Here is a 15258-nt window from a genome sequence, read left to right as displayed (position 1 = left end):
ATATATATATATATATATTAGTGTCTTTGTCTTTTTAATCACAGACATAATCACTACACTTATGTCTGAAAAAAACAAAAAACAAAACAGTAATACTTTATCAATATTTAACCCATAAAGGCCCAAATCTCCAAAAATATGTACTGAACTAAAATGTTTAATATCTGTGGAACCATTAATCCTATCAATACATGTCAGTAATTGGTGTAAAATACAATTCTTCATCTTTTCGTGGTCATGAAAGATATGACCCATTTGGACGTTCAGAGGCTCCGTAGTTACCATGGAAACACCGTCATCTTCTACAACATTGATTCACCAGTAAAACCCATGGAGTTGGATCAGTGACAGTGGATGGACACACTGGGTTTACGTTGAATAATACATAAAATGAACAAAAATGAATGAAAAAAAAATGTACAAAAAATTTAAAAACATAAAAAAGCAAAAAAAAAAAAAAAAAGACTAAAATTAAGTTTAAAAAAGCATAAGATAAGCAAAAAAAAAAAGAATAAAAACAGCCGTGATCCATAAAATGAACAATAATAAGTAACAAGAACAAATCAAGCTGAATATGAAGAAAACTGAAGAAAAAATATAAAATGAGCAACAAAATGTAGAAATATAAACAAAATAGGTAACAAAATGTACAAAAACAAATAAAATACTAAATAAAATGAATGAACAAACTAAGGTTGTAAAACCCATGGAGTTGGATCAATGACAGTGGATGGACACACTGGGTTTATGTTGAATGGTACATAAAATGAACAAAGATGAATGAGGAAAAAAAATTATGAAAAATTAAAAAACATGAGAAAAAAAGCCAAAAAAAAAAAAAAAAGGTCTAAAATTAAGTTTAAAAAAAATTTAATATGCCATAAAATGAACCAAAACAGCCAACGTGATCAATAAAATGAACAGTAAGTAACATGAACAAAATAAGCTAAAACTGAAGAAAAACTATAAACTGGGCAACAAAATGTAGAAAAATAAACAAAATAAATAACAAAATGAACCAAAACAAACAAAATAGGAAATAAAATGAATAAAAAATGATCAAACTAAGGTTGTAAAACCCATGGAGTTGAATCAATGACAGTGGGTGGACACACTGGGTTTATGTTGAATGATACATAAAATGAACAAAGATGAATGAAAACAAACAAACAAACAAACAAACAAAAAACAATGAATAAAAAAGCAAAAAATAATTTGACCCAAATTTGAAAAAAAAAAAAAAAAAAAAAAAAAAAAGAACAAAATCAAAAATAAAATACCAAGTAAAATGAATAAAAAATGATCAAACTCAGGTTGTAAAACACAGAGTTGGATCAGTAACAGTGGACGGACACACTGGGTTAATGCTCACTTATTGATATTTTTGCTGAAAAGTCACTTTTTCTTTAGTTTTCTCTTTTTTAACACAACTTTTGAATTTCCTCAGTTTTCATGAACATGTAAATTAAATATAAGGAATTAAATACAGAAAAACACGACTGACAGCGAAAAATGTAAAAATACAGAGGATAATATTATAATAAATGGTGATAAATCACTTAAGAAAGGTTGAATAGAAAGAAAATTCATTTGGGAACTGACACAAAACTAGCACCGGGTCTTTCTGGGTTAAATCCAGATGTTCGAATGTCAGAGATAAAAGACCATTAAATAAAAGAAAGAAGCAGGAGGGACAGTCCACTACAGAGGTGAGATGAAACACACTGTTACAGATAATTTGCATGAGGACTCCAAAGTGCTGTCGCTGGAACCTGAGGAATTTACCAGGAAGCGACCACATTCCCTGGAAGGAGACGAAATATCCTGTTGTATGTGTGGGAGTAGGGGTTAGACGGAAAGAAATAAAACAACTCAATAAACCACTGATTCTGGGTTTACAATGAAACTTTAACAGACTGTGTAAAAACTGCAGAATAAGAAGAAATATAATAGTATTATTCTTTTTTTCCACTCTGTTTCTGAAGTCGCACATGTACTTTTTAATTCTTATATTTATGAACTACAGGTTATAACAGGGGTGGGACACATGTGGCTGGGGGGGGGGGCACACGTGGCTCTTGTGCCCTTTTCCAATGGCTTTGTCAAAAAAACATACAGGAATGAATTACACCTGTTTTTTTTCAACACATTTGTCTATTATTGCCACAACCATAAAGGGATTCTGATGTAATGCAGTTGTAAAAAAGTAGACTATACTCCAAATTAATAAAAAATATCGTAGTAGTAGCAGTAGTAAAAGTAGACTATTTTTAATCTTGTGACACCGAAGGTATTCATCTGTATTCATATATATTATATATATATATATATTTATATATATATATATATATATATATATATATATAAGAACTGATTTTCAGACAATAGATCTTGAAAATCTTATTTCTAGAAATCTTACCAAGATAATTTTCACTTGTTCCATTGGCAGATTTTTTTTTTGCTTAAATTAAGCAGAAAAATCTTGAATTAGGCAAGAAAAACAAACAAAAAAAAAAAACAATTAGAATTAAGAAAACAAAAACTCTTGAATTAATGCAAAAAAATATGTTGAACTAAACAAAGAAAATGTTGAATTAAGCAAAAACAAAAAAAATCTGCCAATGGAAGAAGTGAAAATTATCTTGATAACATTTCTTGAAATCAGATTTTCCAGATCTATTGTCTATAAATCGGTTCTTAAATCTCACTGAAAAGTTCCTCTTTAGGTGATTATGTTTGATTTTAAGTGTGATGAGATATTTGGACTAGAAATGAGAAAAATACACTTGGTAAGATTTAGATTTTTTCCAGTGGAGGAGTTAAAAAGCAAGAATAAAGCTCTTGAAATTGGAAATACTTCAGTAAATTGAGTGTAAGTACTTGGTCACATTTCTCCATTGCATCTGATCTGCATCGAAATGATTAAACTATGTTTAATTTTAAAAACATCAACAGTGTTAAAATGATATAATAGCACACACAGCTATACGAAACTTGAATAAACAAAACCAAATAATACTCCATGTTTTCTGTGCCCTCCCATAGTTTTCTGTATTGGTAACAGTACTGACTGAAGGCCGACCTGCTGGACTGGATGACCTCGATAACTTTTTAGTAAGTGCAACAAACTTTAAAAAACTAAACCTCCTCGCTCTGGTTGATTTCCTCCATTAGAGGTCCTGCAGGGGCGTGCTAACAGCTGACCCCAGGTCCACTCTGCTCGACATCACCGACTGACCTTTCTGGGCCAAGTAGTCTTTATAGTTCCGAGTCAAGAGTGTGTAAAGGAAGGGATTGATGCAACTGTTCCCGTAGGTCAAACATGTCACAAAGAAATTGACATAATTGTGAGCAGCCGGAGACAGAGCCCTGAGGGACTCCGGAGAAAACAGTTTGGCCAGCTGCCATCCCCAAAAAGGCAAGAAACATGCCCAGTAGGCCACCACGATGCTAAAGACCATGGATATAACTTTTTGTTTGAGACCTCTCCTCCGGGCCGAGCGGCTGCTACCTCCTAAGGTCGCCTGTGCTGCCCAGTAGCGTCTAGCTAACCCCGTGTACAGACCGACAATGATCAGTCCCGGAAGTAGAACGCTTGTGAAAAACAGGACGGTGATATATGTCTTGAAGGCCTCGGGGGTCCAGGTAGGGAAGCAGATCCTCTTAACCAGACCTGCCACGGTGGGTTTTCCTTCTCTGAGTCGAATCATCACCATCATGGGAAGAGTTAGCATGAACGCTAAGCCCCAGATAGTTCCTGCCACTAGCTTACGTCCACGGGATGAGGATCGGTGAGCGCTGAAGGGCCTCGCTACGGCACGATAGCGTTCGGCGCTCATAGCAACCAAAATAAAAACACTTGCGTGCATGGTGAGGAGGTCCAGACTTAGCAGGATGCGGCAGCCGGCTTCACCGAACAGCCAGTCGTGGGCGAAGTAGGTGCAGACCACGAACGGGATGGTGGACAGGTAGAGCAGGTCCGCCAGAGCCAGGTTAATGATGTAAACGTACATGGATCCGGTGCGGCGTAGAGCGGCAGAACGCGTTATCACTAGCGTGTACGCGTTTCCTACCACACCCAAAACGCACATGATCATCAACGTAGCACCGAGCAGGGACGTGACCCAAAGGCCCCCGCCTCCTGCGGGACCACCGGCACCTGGACTGCTCTCATGGGGGCCTCCACTTCCAGCCTCTGGGCCCAGGGCAAGTCCCGGCTGTGGACCGATGGTGGCATTCAGAGAGCAGTTCATGGCAGGTTCACAGGTCAGAGGTCAAAGGTCTGGCTCTGACGTCAAAGAGCCCAATGATCCGGAGCTTGTTGATTGACGGCCCATGTGTGGAACTGGACGTTTTGTAGTTTATAGACGCCTCATCGGAACAGACGGCGAAGGGCTGTTCGATGGAAAGATGGGCAGAGTCGCAAGACAGAGGAAACGCCAACAACCGCAATATTTATACATAAATACTCCAGGGACACGCCACACAGCACAGCAACCCACTACAAATACGACTCGCACTATTGACTTCCACGTACAACGTCCTCAGAACATCCACAAGCATATACTTCTTTGCTTGAGGTTCTCAGTAACATGTTTTTTTTTTTTTCTCCGTTTGGCTCAGGCCTGAAGCAGGTAAGTGCGACTACTCGAGGTGTCGAAGGAGGTTCAGGAGGTTAAGGACTGCCCCTTCCAGCTGGTTCACTTGGTAAACTTATGCAACGCAACCCACCAGTCGACAAGACCTCCAGAAAGACTCCCATCAGGTCTGAAACATCCATTTGACAGACGAAGCCAACTCCAGTTTTATCCATTCATATCACATCACATCGCATTTTGCAGATTGTCCATTTGTTGGTTTACGACGATCCAGTTGTACCACTCGCAGTCTCAATCTCAAAGCATCTCCTGGTCTTCAAGCTTCTTCTCTGAATGTAGTCACGGTCGGATTGATCCGGACGGTCCATGTTGCACATATCCACTCTAACAGCAGCGTCGTCTTTGATCTGTCGTGCTTTAAAACTGTTGTGTCGGCGTCCGTTGGAGGTTTTCCTTATCCCACCTCTGCTGGTCTCTGTCCTCCTTCTTTCTCACCCAGGTGGAAAACTCGCACGGACCTATAGATTTACGTGGTATTCCTTTCATCTCTGAGCACCAGGGTGTAGTTTTAGACACCCAGGACCCACTGGCAAAAGGAACATGTTCACAACTACAGAGACGTGCACATATGGAACAAGTCAACGGAATAAAACCTGAGGACATCACACTCATATAGCACTAGTCTTTCATGATTAGATCAATTATTGCCACCTAATGTTTTTTTCTTGAAACATGTTGTCAAAAGTGACACCAGATAAACTCATAAAGACCCAAACAGCCACTTATGACCAAAACCATCTACTGATCTAAACTGTTTAATACCTGTTGATCCACTGATCCTATCAATACATGTAAATAATTGGTGTAAAATACAGTTTTTCATCTTTACATGGTCATCGGATATGACCCATTTGGACGTTCGGAGGCTCCATAGTTACCACGGAAACACCATCATCTTCTACAACATTGATTCACCAGTAAAACCCATGGAGTTGGATCAATGACAGTGGATGGACACGCTAGGTTGATGTTGAATAATACATAAAAAGAACAAAAAAGGAATGAAATAAATCACAAAAAATTAAAAGAACGTGACAAAAGAGCAATAAAATGGACTAAAATGAAGTAAAAAAAAAAAAAAAGACACAACAAAATGAACAGAAACAGCCAACATGATCAATAAAATGAACAAAAATGAAAAATTAACCAAGAAAATAATAAGTAACATGAAAAAATAAGGTACAAACTGAAGAAAAATTATAAAATGTAGAAAAATAAACAAAATAAGTAACAAAATGAGAAACAACAAATAAAATACCAAATAAAATGAATAAAAAAATGAACAAACTAAAGTTGTAAATCCCATGGAGTTGGATCAATGACAGTGGATGGACACACTGGGTTTATGTTGAATGATACATAAAACGAATAAAAATGAATGACAAAATTTACAAAAAATTAAAAAACATGAAAAAAAAAGAGCAAAACAATTTGACTAAAATGAAGTAAAAAAAAAAAAAGAAGAATAAAATAAGCAACAAAATTAACAAAAGCAGCCAACATGATCAATAAAATGAACAAAAATGAATAATAAGCCAACAAAATAATAAGTAACATGAAAAAAATAAGGTACAAACTGCAGAAAAATTATAAAATGTAGAAAAATAAACAAAATAAGTAACAAAATGAGCAACAACAAATGACATACCAAATAAAATGAATAAAAAAATGAAGAAACTAAAGTTGTAAAACCCATGGAGTTGGATCAATGACAGTGGATGGACACACTGGGTTTATGTTGAATGATACATAAAATGAACAAAAATGGGGAGAAAAAAAAAAATCACAAAAAATTAAAAGAATGTGAAAAAAAGAGCAATAAAATGGACTAAAATGAAGTAAAAAAAAAAAAAAAAAAGAAAGAAAGAAAAAAGAAAAAAAGAAACAACAAAATGAACAAAAACAGCCAACATGATCACTAAAATGAACAAAAATGAAAAATTAACCAAGAAAGTAATAAGTAACATGAAAAAAATAAGCCACAAACAAAAAAGAAAAATTATAAAATGGGCAATAAAACGTAGAAAAATAAACAAAATAAGTAACAAAATGAACCAAAACAAATAAAATACCAAATAAAATGAATAAAAATGAACAAACTAAATTTCTAAAACCCATGCAGTTGGATCCATGACAGTGGATGGACACACTGGGTTTATGTTCAGTTCATGGTGTCTTTGCCGATAAAGTCACTTTTTCTTCAGTTTTCTCAATTTCTAATACAACAACCCTCAACTTTAAACTGAGATTTTATGAACACTTACATAACTGGTGAATTAAAAATAAGAAAATACATGCTTTTCACGAAAAAAATGTAAAATGCAGAGGATAACGTATGTGTATATGTGTACATGTACCTGTGTGTGCATGTATGTATAAATATGAGCTCGTTGTAGACTGATTACCTCCTTGCAGTATATTTATTTATTTATTTCAATTTATCGTTTCCTGGATCGGTTTTTATGCACATATATATATATGTATGTATGTATGTATGTATGTATTTATTTATTTATTTATAGATGTACGTGGACTTTTTTTTACAGAACTATATGTTTTTTTCTAGTATCCTTTATCTGACTCCGTGAACAACTGCACAAAAGTTCCTATGTGTATATGCATGCACAAATGGCAAATAAAATTTTTGAATCTTGACAATATTATAATTGTGATAAAACACTTAAAAAGGTTAAATATGGTGAAAAATGCATTTGTGTAACAGTTGCAAAAGTAGCTGTGTGTCTTTATGGGTTAAATATGACAACCCTGATGTTTTATTTAACCCATAAAGTTTAACAAATAAGTTTCCTGAAATATTTTACTGCTTTCAGAAGAAGTGTCTTTTATTAGTGAATTCCATCAAATGTTATATCATTTAGAGTTCAGCATAGAAATGGTCTTTAAATATATGAGTAAAATCACAGACGTACCTCTTTAAGAAAAAGTCAAGCAAAACCACAATCATTCTGTTGGTTCATGTGTATTTAAAAAAAAAAAAAAAAAATTCAAACCGTGAACAAAGTTAAAACATAGACTTGGTATAAGTACCTGAACGCCACACGGAGGTGCCGTTGGACTGTAAACGTCTGGTAGTGTTTGCAGATCCTGGGTTTTTCAATCTTTCACAGGCGTCCACGTCTCAAACAAATACTCAGAGGATCAAAGCAGTGCTGAAAACATGTACAAACTGTACACGCAGGTAGTGTTTGTGAAAGTATTCCTGCTACTGTTGGCTGGAGGTGAAAAGACAAACTCATTTGGAGCTTTTTGGATTGAAAGAACACAGGAAGCAGCTGCCAATCAGCCCGGCTGGAATACTTCTGTTAAATATGAACGTTTTTCACTTATCATTAAGAACCAATGAAAGCGTTCCTTTTAGTGTAAATCTACTGTTCATGGGCCAGTCCACCCAATGGGTGCCATTTCCATCCCCAGGACATTATACGTATAAATGTGCATGAAAATCAACTCTAAAATACATTTTACTATTAAGCAAAGTGTCCTGCACATTGATCTAATTACAAATTTCAAATATTTATTTGAAAACATTAATAAAAACTCCCTAGAACACTGAAAAATAGCATTTGTTGCCTGTCCCCATTCTCTAACGCTACACATTACCATGAAATATGAGTAAAATACTTCAGAAAGGTTTTTTTTTTTTTTTTGCATTGTTGTGTGACTCCATATTCCATCTATGCTTTAAATACATTTTTTTCATGAGAAATCCATAATATTTTTGGGGAAATATACATTTTAGTCGTGTCCCTGGGTTCTCACTCAGTCCTGTTACCCGAACACATTCTCTCCTCTGAAAAATTTGGAACATTCCACCAGTTCCATGTTCAGCAGGAAGTTCCATCAGCTGGATTTTCTGAAGGCCATGGGAAGATCCAAACTAAGTTCTTTCATTTTTTTTTTCTGTATATTTGATGATATTGTAACTGTGACTGAGAAGGTTAATCTCAACGCTCAGTCCTGTTACCAAAATTATTTCTTAGATGTTATTTGTTTGTCTTAAAAATACATATTTTTTTCAAATCACCAGAATGTGCTCAGTGTCCTCCTGCTATGACCATGGATGCCATGTGGCTGGATTTCAGGAACTTGCTAATTCTGTGCTAAAAACTCATTCCTGTTACTTTCAGTCCTGTTACTCAAATAAAGAGTAACAGGACTGAGTAACAGTAACACGAGTGAGTAGTGTCCTCTGGTTTATTGATTTATTAGTGAATGTTACTCAGTATAATATTATTCACTTGATTTTAAAGTTTTACAGTTGAAATTATTCTATTCATTTGGCCAGTTCTGTTCTAGTATACAGAGCAATCTGCACGTGTCTGTGCAACCTCTAAATATTAATTAATCTGAATAAAATTTGGACCGAAGTAATTTGGCCAGATATGGAACCAAATGCAGGGTTCTAATCCAGAGAATCTGAAAAAAAAATTTTTTGGACCACCCTAACACACACACACACACACACACACACACACACACACACACACACACACACACACACACACACACAGTCATTCCTGTTACCCAATATTCATTCCTGTTACTGAATAACTTTTTCTAAAAAATAAACATAAACCAACAGATTTTTTCAATTCTGTGTGGTCCATTCTTTGTCCAAGTATTTAATGAACTGCATCATAAAAATTTTGATAAATCTGAGGTTCGGGTCTCCTTTAAAATGAAAAAATGACTTTGCAGTTTTAAGAAAATTACAACTTGCGTGCATATATAGTGATTTTTTTTAGTCACAAATATTAATTATTTTAACATGTAACCAAGCATTTCTTTAAAATAAACACTTTGTTGAGAGGAAAACAAAGGAATTAGTTGACAAGCTTTTAAGTGTGCTTTTTAAATGTCACATGAGTTTTGGTAACAGGACTGAGAAAAATGCAGTCATGTTCCGCTTAAAAACCTTGTAAAAAATGAAATAAACTTGCCTGAGATGGACCACTACACATTTTAAATAGTTAAATATGTGTGTTATTAGATTCAGTGTTGAAAAAAGATAAAAAATGATGTTTAATTTGGAAGAGTTCTAACAAGCAAACGGCACCCATTCGGTGGAATGGCCCTAATACATTTTCGTCCTGCTCATGGTTGGTCTTACCCATCATCCCTTGCACCACATAGTGTTCATACTTCTATAACCTCACACTTAAATGCACTTGGTTTTGAATTCATTTTGTTTTATCTTTGGATGTATTTGCTTTGGTTTGTCCGACTTTATAGCTAGTTGTGTATGGCTAACCATTAAGGCTATTATTATTATTTAGAATACGGGCAGGACATAGAAGATTTTCTTCATCCTGCTCCTTTTCGAACATGGGTGTGTCAATATTTGTTCATGTTTGTGATGAAATGCACATCCACGAACGAAATAAATGAAATGAAACGCTTACAACCAGACCAAGTTACTCTGCTCCTTTAACCTGCTGAGACCCAGGAAAGTAAATGTTTTAGCTTTTTTACATGAAATAATTGTCTTGATTGGAAAAAGTATAATGCAACAGTTTTTCAGATACAATTTTTATTTTAATTAAATTTTTTTTATGGAATGTCCTTTACTACGGTGGCCGACAAGGGTCAAAATACTGCAACGGCCCAATGTGTCTCAGTTAGAGAAAAATACTGCAAATACAGAAACAATGCAAATTCACAAACTCAAACACAGACTAAACCAGGCACAAAAAGAGGAAAAAATGAAATAAAAAATGTGCTGCAAGAAACAAAAACAAATGTGTAATCATCAAATGTTCTGCAAATAACGAAACGATGCAAACTAAGAAAACATCTGCAAACAAAAAATGCTGCAGAACTAGAAAATAGAAAATTATAATATTATAAAATAACAATAATAATAATAATAATAATAATAATAATAATATGAAATTATAATATTAGACATACAGGTTTGAAGCACTTCTGTTTTAGTGACTGGTGATGCAGTGTTTTTTGTTTGCAGATGTTTTCTTAGTTTGCATCGTTTCTTTATTTGCAGAACATCTGATGATTATGCGTGTGTTTTTGTTTCTTGCAGCACATTTGTTCATTTGCACCATGTTTCTGTTTTTGTACCTGGTTTAGACTGTGTTTGAGTTTGTGAATTTGCATCGATTCTGTACCAAGGTTCTAATAGTTTTGGATTTTTCATTATAGTTTAGTTTTATGTAGTTTTGACTTGTTTTCTCTAATTCAGTTTGTTTTAATTAGTTTTTAGAGCAGGTCTGCTAGTTTTTATTAGTTTTCGTTATTTTCTAAATGCTTCTTTAAGTTTAGTTTTAGTTTTTTTTTACATCTTTTCTCTTCTTCTCTGTCATCGTATTCAAATAAATCCCAGACAGGACTCTGCTGCTTTCTCCCAACTTTAGTCTCCATGTTTCCAGGTAGAGTGGGGACCAGAAGACGACTGGAAACCACAAGTGAACACAAGTGACGGACCCTTAAATATCATATGGTGCCGCTAGCTAAAATTGCTAGAGCGAAATAAATCGACTTTGTATCAATCTGACGTTGACAAAGACGAAAACGAAGGGAATCTTATCCATAATTTTTATGCGTTTTAGTTAGTTTTGTAAACACACAATACAGTTTCAGTTAGTTATGTTTTTTTTAATTCTAGTTTTTATTTATTTCAGTTAATGAAAATGTTTTTACAATTCTAGTTTTCGTCATTTCGTGAGTTTTGGTTAACAATAATAACCTTGTTCTGTACTTGTAGCTGTTTTCTCTAACTGAGACGCATTGGGCCGTTGGAATGTGTTTGACCCTTGTTGGACACCGTACTTTACAGTGGATAGGATTCATTTTTTCTCAGTAAAGCAGTGAAACTCTTGTCCCCTACGGAGAACAATAATGCATTGCTGGGTCTCAGGAGGTTAAAACTATTTTTCTTCAATTCTATACTTAATATTTTGGCCATTCTGATCACATTTGTATTCCACGATAATTCCACTAGCATCATATTTTACGCTTGTATATAAAACTGTACTTATTTAAAATGGGAAAAATCAGCCCCAGAAGAAATAAGTGCTGCATAAGAATTCAATCTTGAGTTGGAAGTTTTCCATAAATTATGTTCCACCTACAAGTGATCTCTGACAAACACAGCTAAAAGCACTATACAGAAACTCTAGAACAATTACCATAATATTATTACTTTTTTTTTTTTTTTTGCTAGATCGTTTAGTTCATTACATCTCGTTTGTTTTCATTACCACACAGATCTTTCCGGTCAGTAGAGAGCAAGCAACAAGTACCAATGTGTCCATATTCATGATTTTACTGCAACTTTGGAGAAGAACCAAAGAGGTCAGTGGGTCAGCTGATGTCAGTCCAGAGTCCGAACGCAGAAGGTCTGAGAGGAGACGTCCCACAGGCCTCTGGGCGATCAATGTCTGTGCTTGAACAAGGCCTCCACTGGAAAACACAAGGACGTCCACAGTGAGAAAATGGACTCGTAGATGTTTTTCACTACATCTGTAATTAACCCTTTCATGCATTAATTATGAGAACCTTAGTTAAAAATTTTTTCTTGAGTGTTTTTATTCCTCCATAGGCATGAAAAAAACAATGTGATCAAGTTTTTTTGTTTGTTTTTTTTTTAATGGAGTTACAAAAATGTCCATGCATTTAATTTTTGAAGTAAAGAGACATGTTTAAAACCCAATATCAGAAAGTGATATGAAAACAATGAAATAAAATAAAATCTGATGTTTTCTCACATTTTAACATATTCTAATGCTAGTTATTACTCTTTTCATGGAGATAATATGCACAAAAAACAAAAAAAAACAAAAAAACTTTTTTTTCTAACAGATAACAATTGATTTCCACTCAAACATGTTAGTGCAGATCAGGTTTATCTAGAACAGTACAGTTATAGTAATGGTATGAATGTCAGTGTATTATTATGGGATGGTGCATAAGTGTCCACTCTGTTGGCTGATATGGAACTAAAACAACAAAACCCATGAATATACAAGAGAACAGCTGGAGAAGAACTGTCCACTGGAGTGACCACTGTGCATGAAAGGGTTAAATAAACAGGGCTTGTGCTTCAGTGGTTGTACTTGTTTTACTGAAGTGCCAAAAATTAAGACTTGATTCTTGTTTTGATAAAGAAGAAATGCTCAATGAGGCATTTTCCACAATACAAATGACAGTTTTAGCAGGAAAAGTGGCTCCAAATTACAATTATTAGAATTAGTGTGATGTCCTGATCTGGGTTTTCTGCTTCCAGTCCGATTTTTTTAGAATTTGTTTAGCTGATACCGATCCGAAACCAACTTTTTACACTGAAGTTTTGATTTAAATTTGGACAAAAAGTCAAAAAGTTATAGACAGATTTGGATGAAATTTTCAAGAAATATTTATACTGGCACAAGGAACAAATGATTAAATTTTGGTGGTGATCGGGGGAAGGGGGGGGGGGCACTGATCTGTCTTTGCGGAGGTCTGTGTTCTCCAATTGCTTTTCTAGTTTTACTGTAGATCACAGTTGGGCTGAATGTGGAACCTGAACTAAAACAACTATGACACCTTTGACTCTTAATAACTTTAGTATAATTTTTGCACTTTCCAAATTCATACTGTGGGACAAGTTAGAACCTCTGGTGGGCCGTATGTTTGCCACTGTTGTAGCCGGTCCATATACAGATCCATCTAGGGATTATATGGGGGTGCGTTCCGTGCTGGATGTTAGTGATGCACACATCAGTGGGTTACTCGTAGGTCAGGTCAAATAATTCCACAAAAGCCCCATGGATTGAAAAAACCAGACTCGTGCATCACTACTGGACCACAAAGTGGTTCCCCTTTCCCCTACCTTCGGGAACTTTAATTTGAGGGGGCAGGATGCTTGTTTTAATGAGTTTTTGAGCATGTTGAGGAGATCAAACTGCAGTTTAAACTGTAAAAAGTAGAACTAGAAGCACTCGGACAGCGCAGACCTCCGCCAAGGCTGATCAGTGCCCCCCCCCCCCGTGGGCCCCCCCACGCCAAGGAGGTTATGTTTTTGCCAGGGTTTGTTTGTCTGTCTGTCTGTCTGTCCGTTAGTGTGCAACATAACTCAAAAAGTTATGGACAGATTTTGATGAAATTTTCTGGTCTGCGCCCCCCCCGTGGGCCCCCCCACCCCCGATCACCACCAAAATTTAATCATTTCTTCCTTATCCCATTTCCAACAAACCCTGAAAATTTCATCAAAATCTGTCCATAACTTTTTGAGTTATGTTGCACACTAACGGACACACAGACAGACAGACAGACAAACAAACCCTGGCAAAAACATAACCTCCTTGGCGGAGGTAAAAATAAAAAAATGCGATTAACCCATAGCCCTACATCGAAGAAAAGTTTTTGCACTTCAGTCTTGTGGAGAGTCTTATGAATGTATTGATATATAATATGTGAGAAAAAAAGTCTGAAGTGGAAAATGACTTTCAGACTTCACAACTTTCAGGGCTTATAAAAAAAAAAAAAAAAAAAAAAAAAAAAAAAAAACTAAGATAGTTATGAAAAAGTTGCGAATAATGTTTTTTGACAAGGGTTTATTCTATCTTTTGATGCTAATTAGAAGCCAGTATGACAAAAGAGGAGATAGTTCTAGAAATTTTACTTTGAAATGCAAATTGCCTTAGCTCGTAAGTGTCAGCGCATGATTTGTTGGGTGTGATGAGATGAACATTTTGGCATTGGTTTTATGTCTTTACGACATTCCTACTTGGAAGTTAGTGTTCAAGCATTTTTTCATTTAAATTGCTAACTTCCTGTTGGAGTTAGCTCATGGGTGTCGGGTTTGATGAGACAAAATTTTTTGTGTTTGTTTCATGTCTCTCTGACATCTCTACTGGCTGCTAGGGCCGTTTTTGTGTATGTAGGGGGCGCTGGAGAGCACATTTTGACACTTAAGGAGTTAATTTTTACATTTTATCAAAGTGCCAAATTTGGTGAATTTCTGAGCATGTTTAGGGGGTCAAATTGCAGTTTAAACTATAAAAAGTAGAAAAATAAACAAATTGCGATTAATCCAATACCGTACATTGTATGAGAAAATTTTTTGCACGTGAGTCTTGTGGAGAGTCGTATGAACATATTGATATATAGTATGTGGGAAAATAGTCTTAAGTGAAAAATGGCTTTCAGATGTCGCAACTTTCAGGGCTTACAAAAAAAAAAAAAAAAAGATAATTATGAAAACGTTGTGAATAACTTTTTTCTGACAAGGGTTTACTCTTCCTTTTGGTGCTATTTAGAAGCCAGTATTAGCAAACGTTTTGGGAGGAGACAGTTTTAGAAATTGAACTTTGAAATGCAAATTGCCTTAGCTCATAAGTGTCAGCATATGATTTGTTGGGCGCGATGAGACGAAGGTTTTGGCATTGGTTTCATGTCTTTGCGACATTCCTACAGGCTGCTAGGGCCATTTTTGAGTATGTACAGGGTGGGGAAGCAAAATTTACAATGAACATTTAGTTGTTTTTTCTCAGCAGGCACTACAAACATATATTGATGTCATAATCATACCTAACACTATTATTCATACCTTTTCAGAAACTTTTGCCCAACGTCAAACGTC

General features: G+C 35.4%; 2 protein-coding genes across 2 annotated transcripts in view; both read right to left on the bottom strand.

Annotated features, from left to right (window-relative positions):
• Positions 1 to 3170: 3170 nt before the first annotated feature.
• Positions 3171 to 4253, bottom strand: uts2r4 (urotensin-2 receptor 4). The gene has a single exon (XM_030149187.1). The coding sequence runs from the start codon at positions 4251 to 4253 to the stop codon at positions 3171 to 3173; it is 1083 nt and encodes a 360-aa protein (XP_030005047.1).
• Positions 4254 to 11314: 7061 nt separating this feature from the next.
• The window catches only part of LOC115418556 (arf-GAP with dual PH domain-containing protein 1), a 46790-nt gene continuing 42846 nt past the window's right edge, over positions 11315 to 15258 (bottom strand). The window contains exon 11 of the mRNA XM_030133093.1: positions 11315 to 12098. Within this exon, the coding sequence (XP_029988953.1) occupies positions 12070 to 12098 (29 nt within the window). The 3' untranslated portion in view covers positions 11315 to 12069. The remainder of the gene's footprint in view (positions 12099 to 15258) is intronic.

The sequence above is a fragment of the Sphaeramia orbicularis genome, chromosome 1 (genome assembly GCF_902148855.1).
Source record: "Sphaeramia orbicularis chromosome 1, fSphaOr1.1, whole genome shotgun sequence".
Classification (NCBI taxonomy): domain Eukaryota; kingdom Metazoa; phylum Chordata; class Actinopteri; order Kurtiformes; family Apogonidae; genus Sphaeramia; species Sphaeramia orbicularis.
This window is presented reverse-complemented; position numbering and strand designations above follow the sequence as displayed.

Coding starts and splice junctions, on each gene's coding strand:
- uts2r4 (XM_030149187.1), bottom strand. CDS start 4,253: ATGAACTGCTCTCTGAATGCCACCATCGGTCCACAGCCGGGACTTGCC.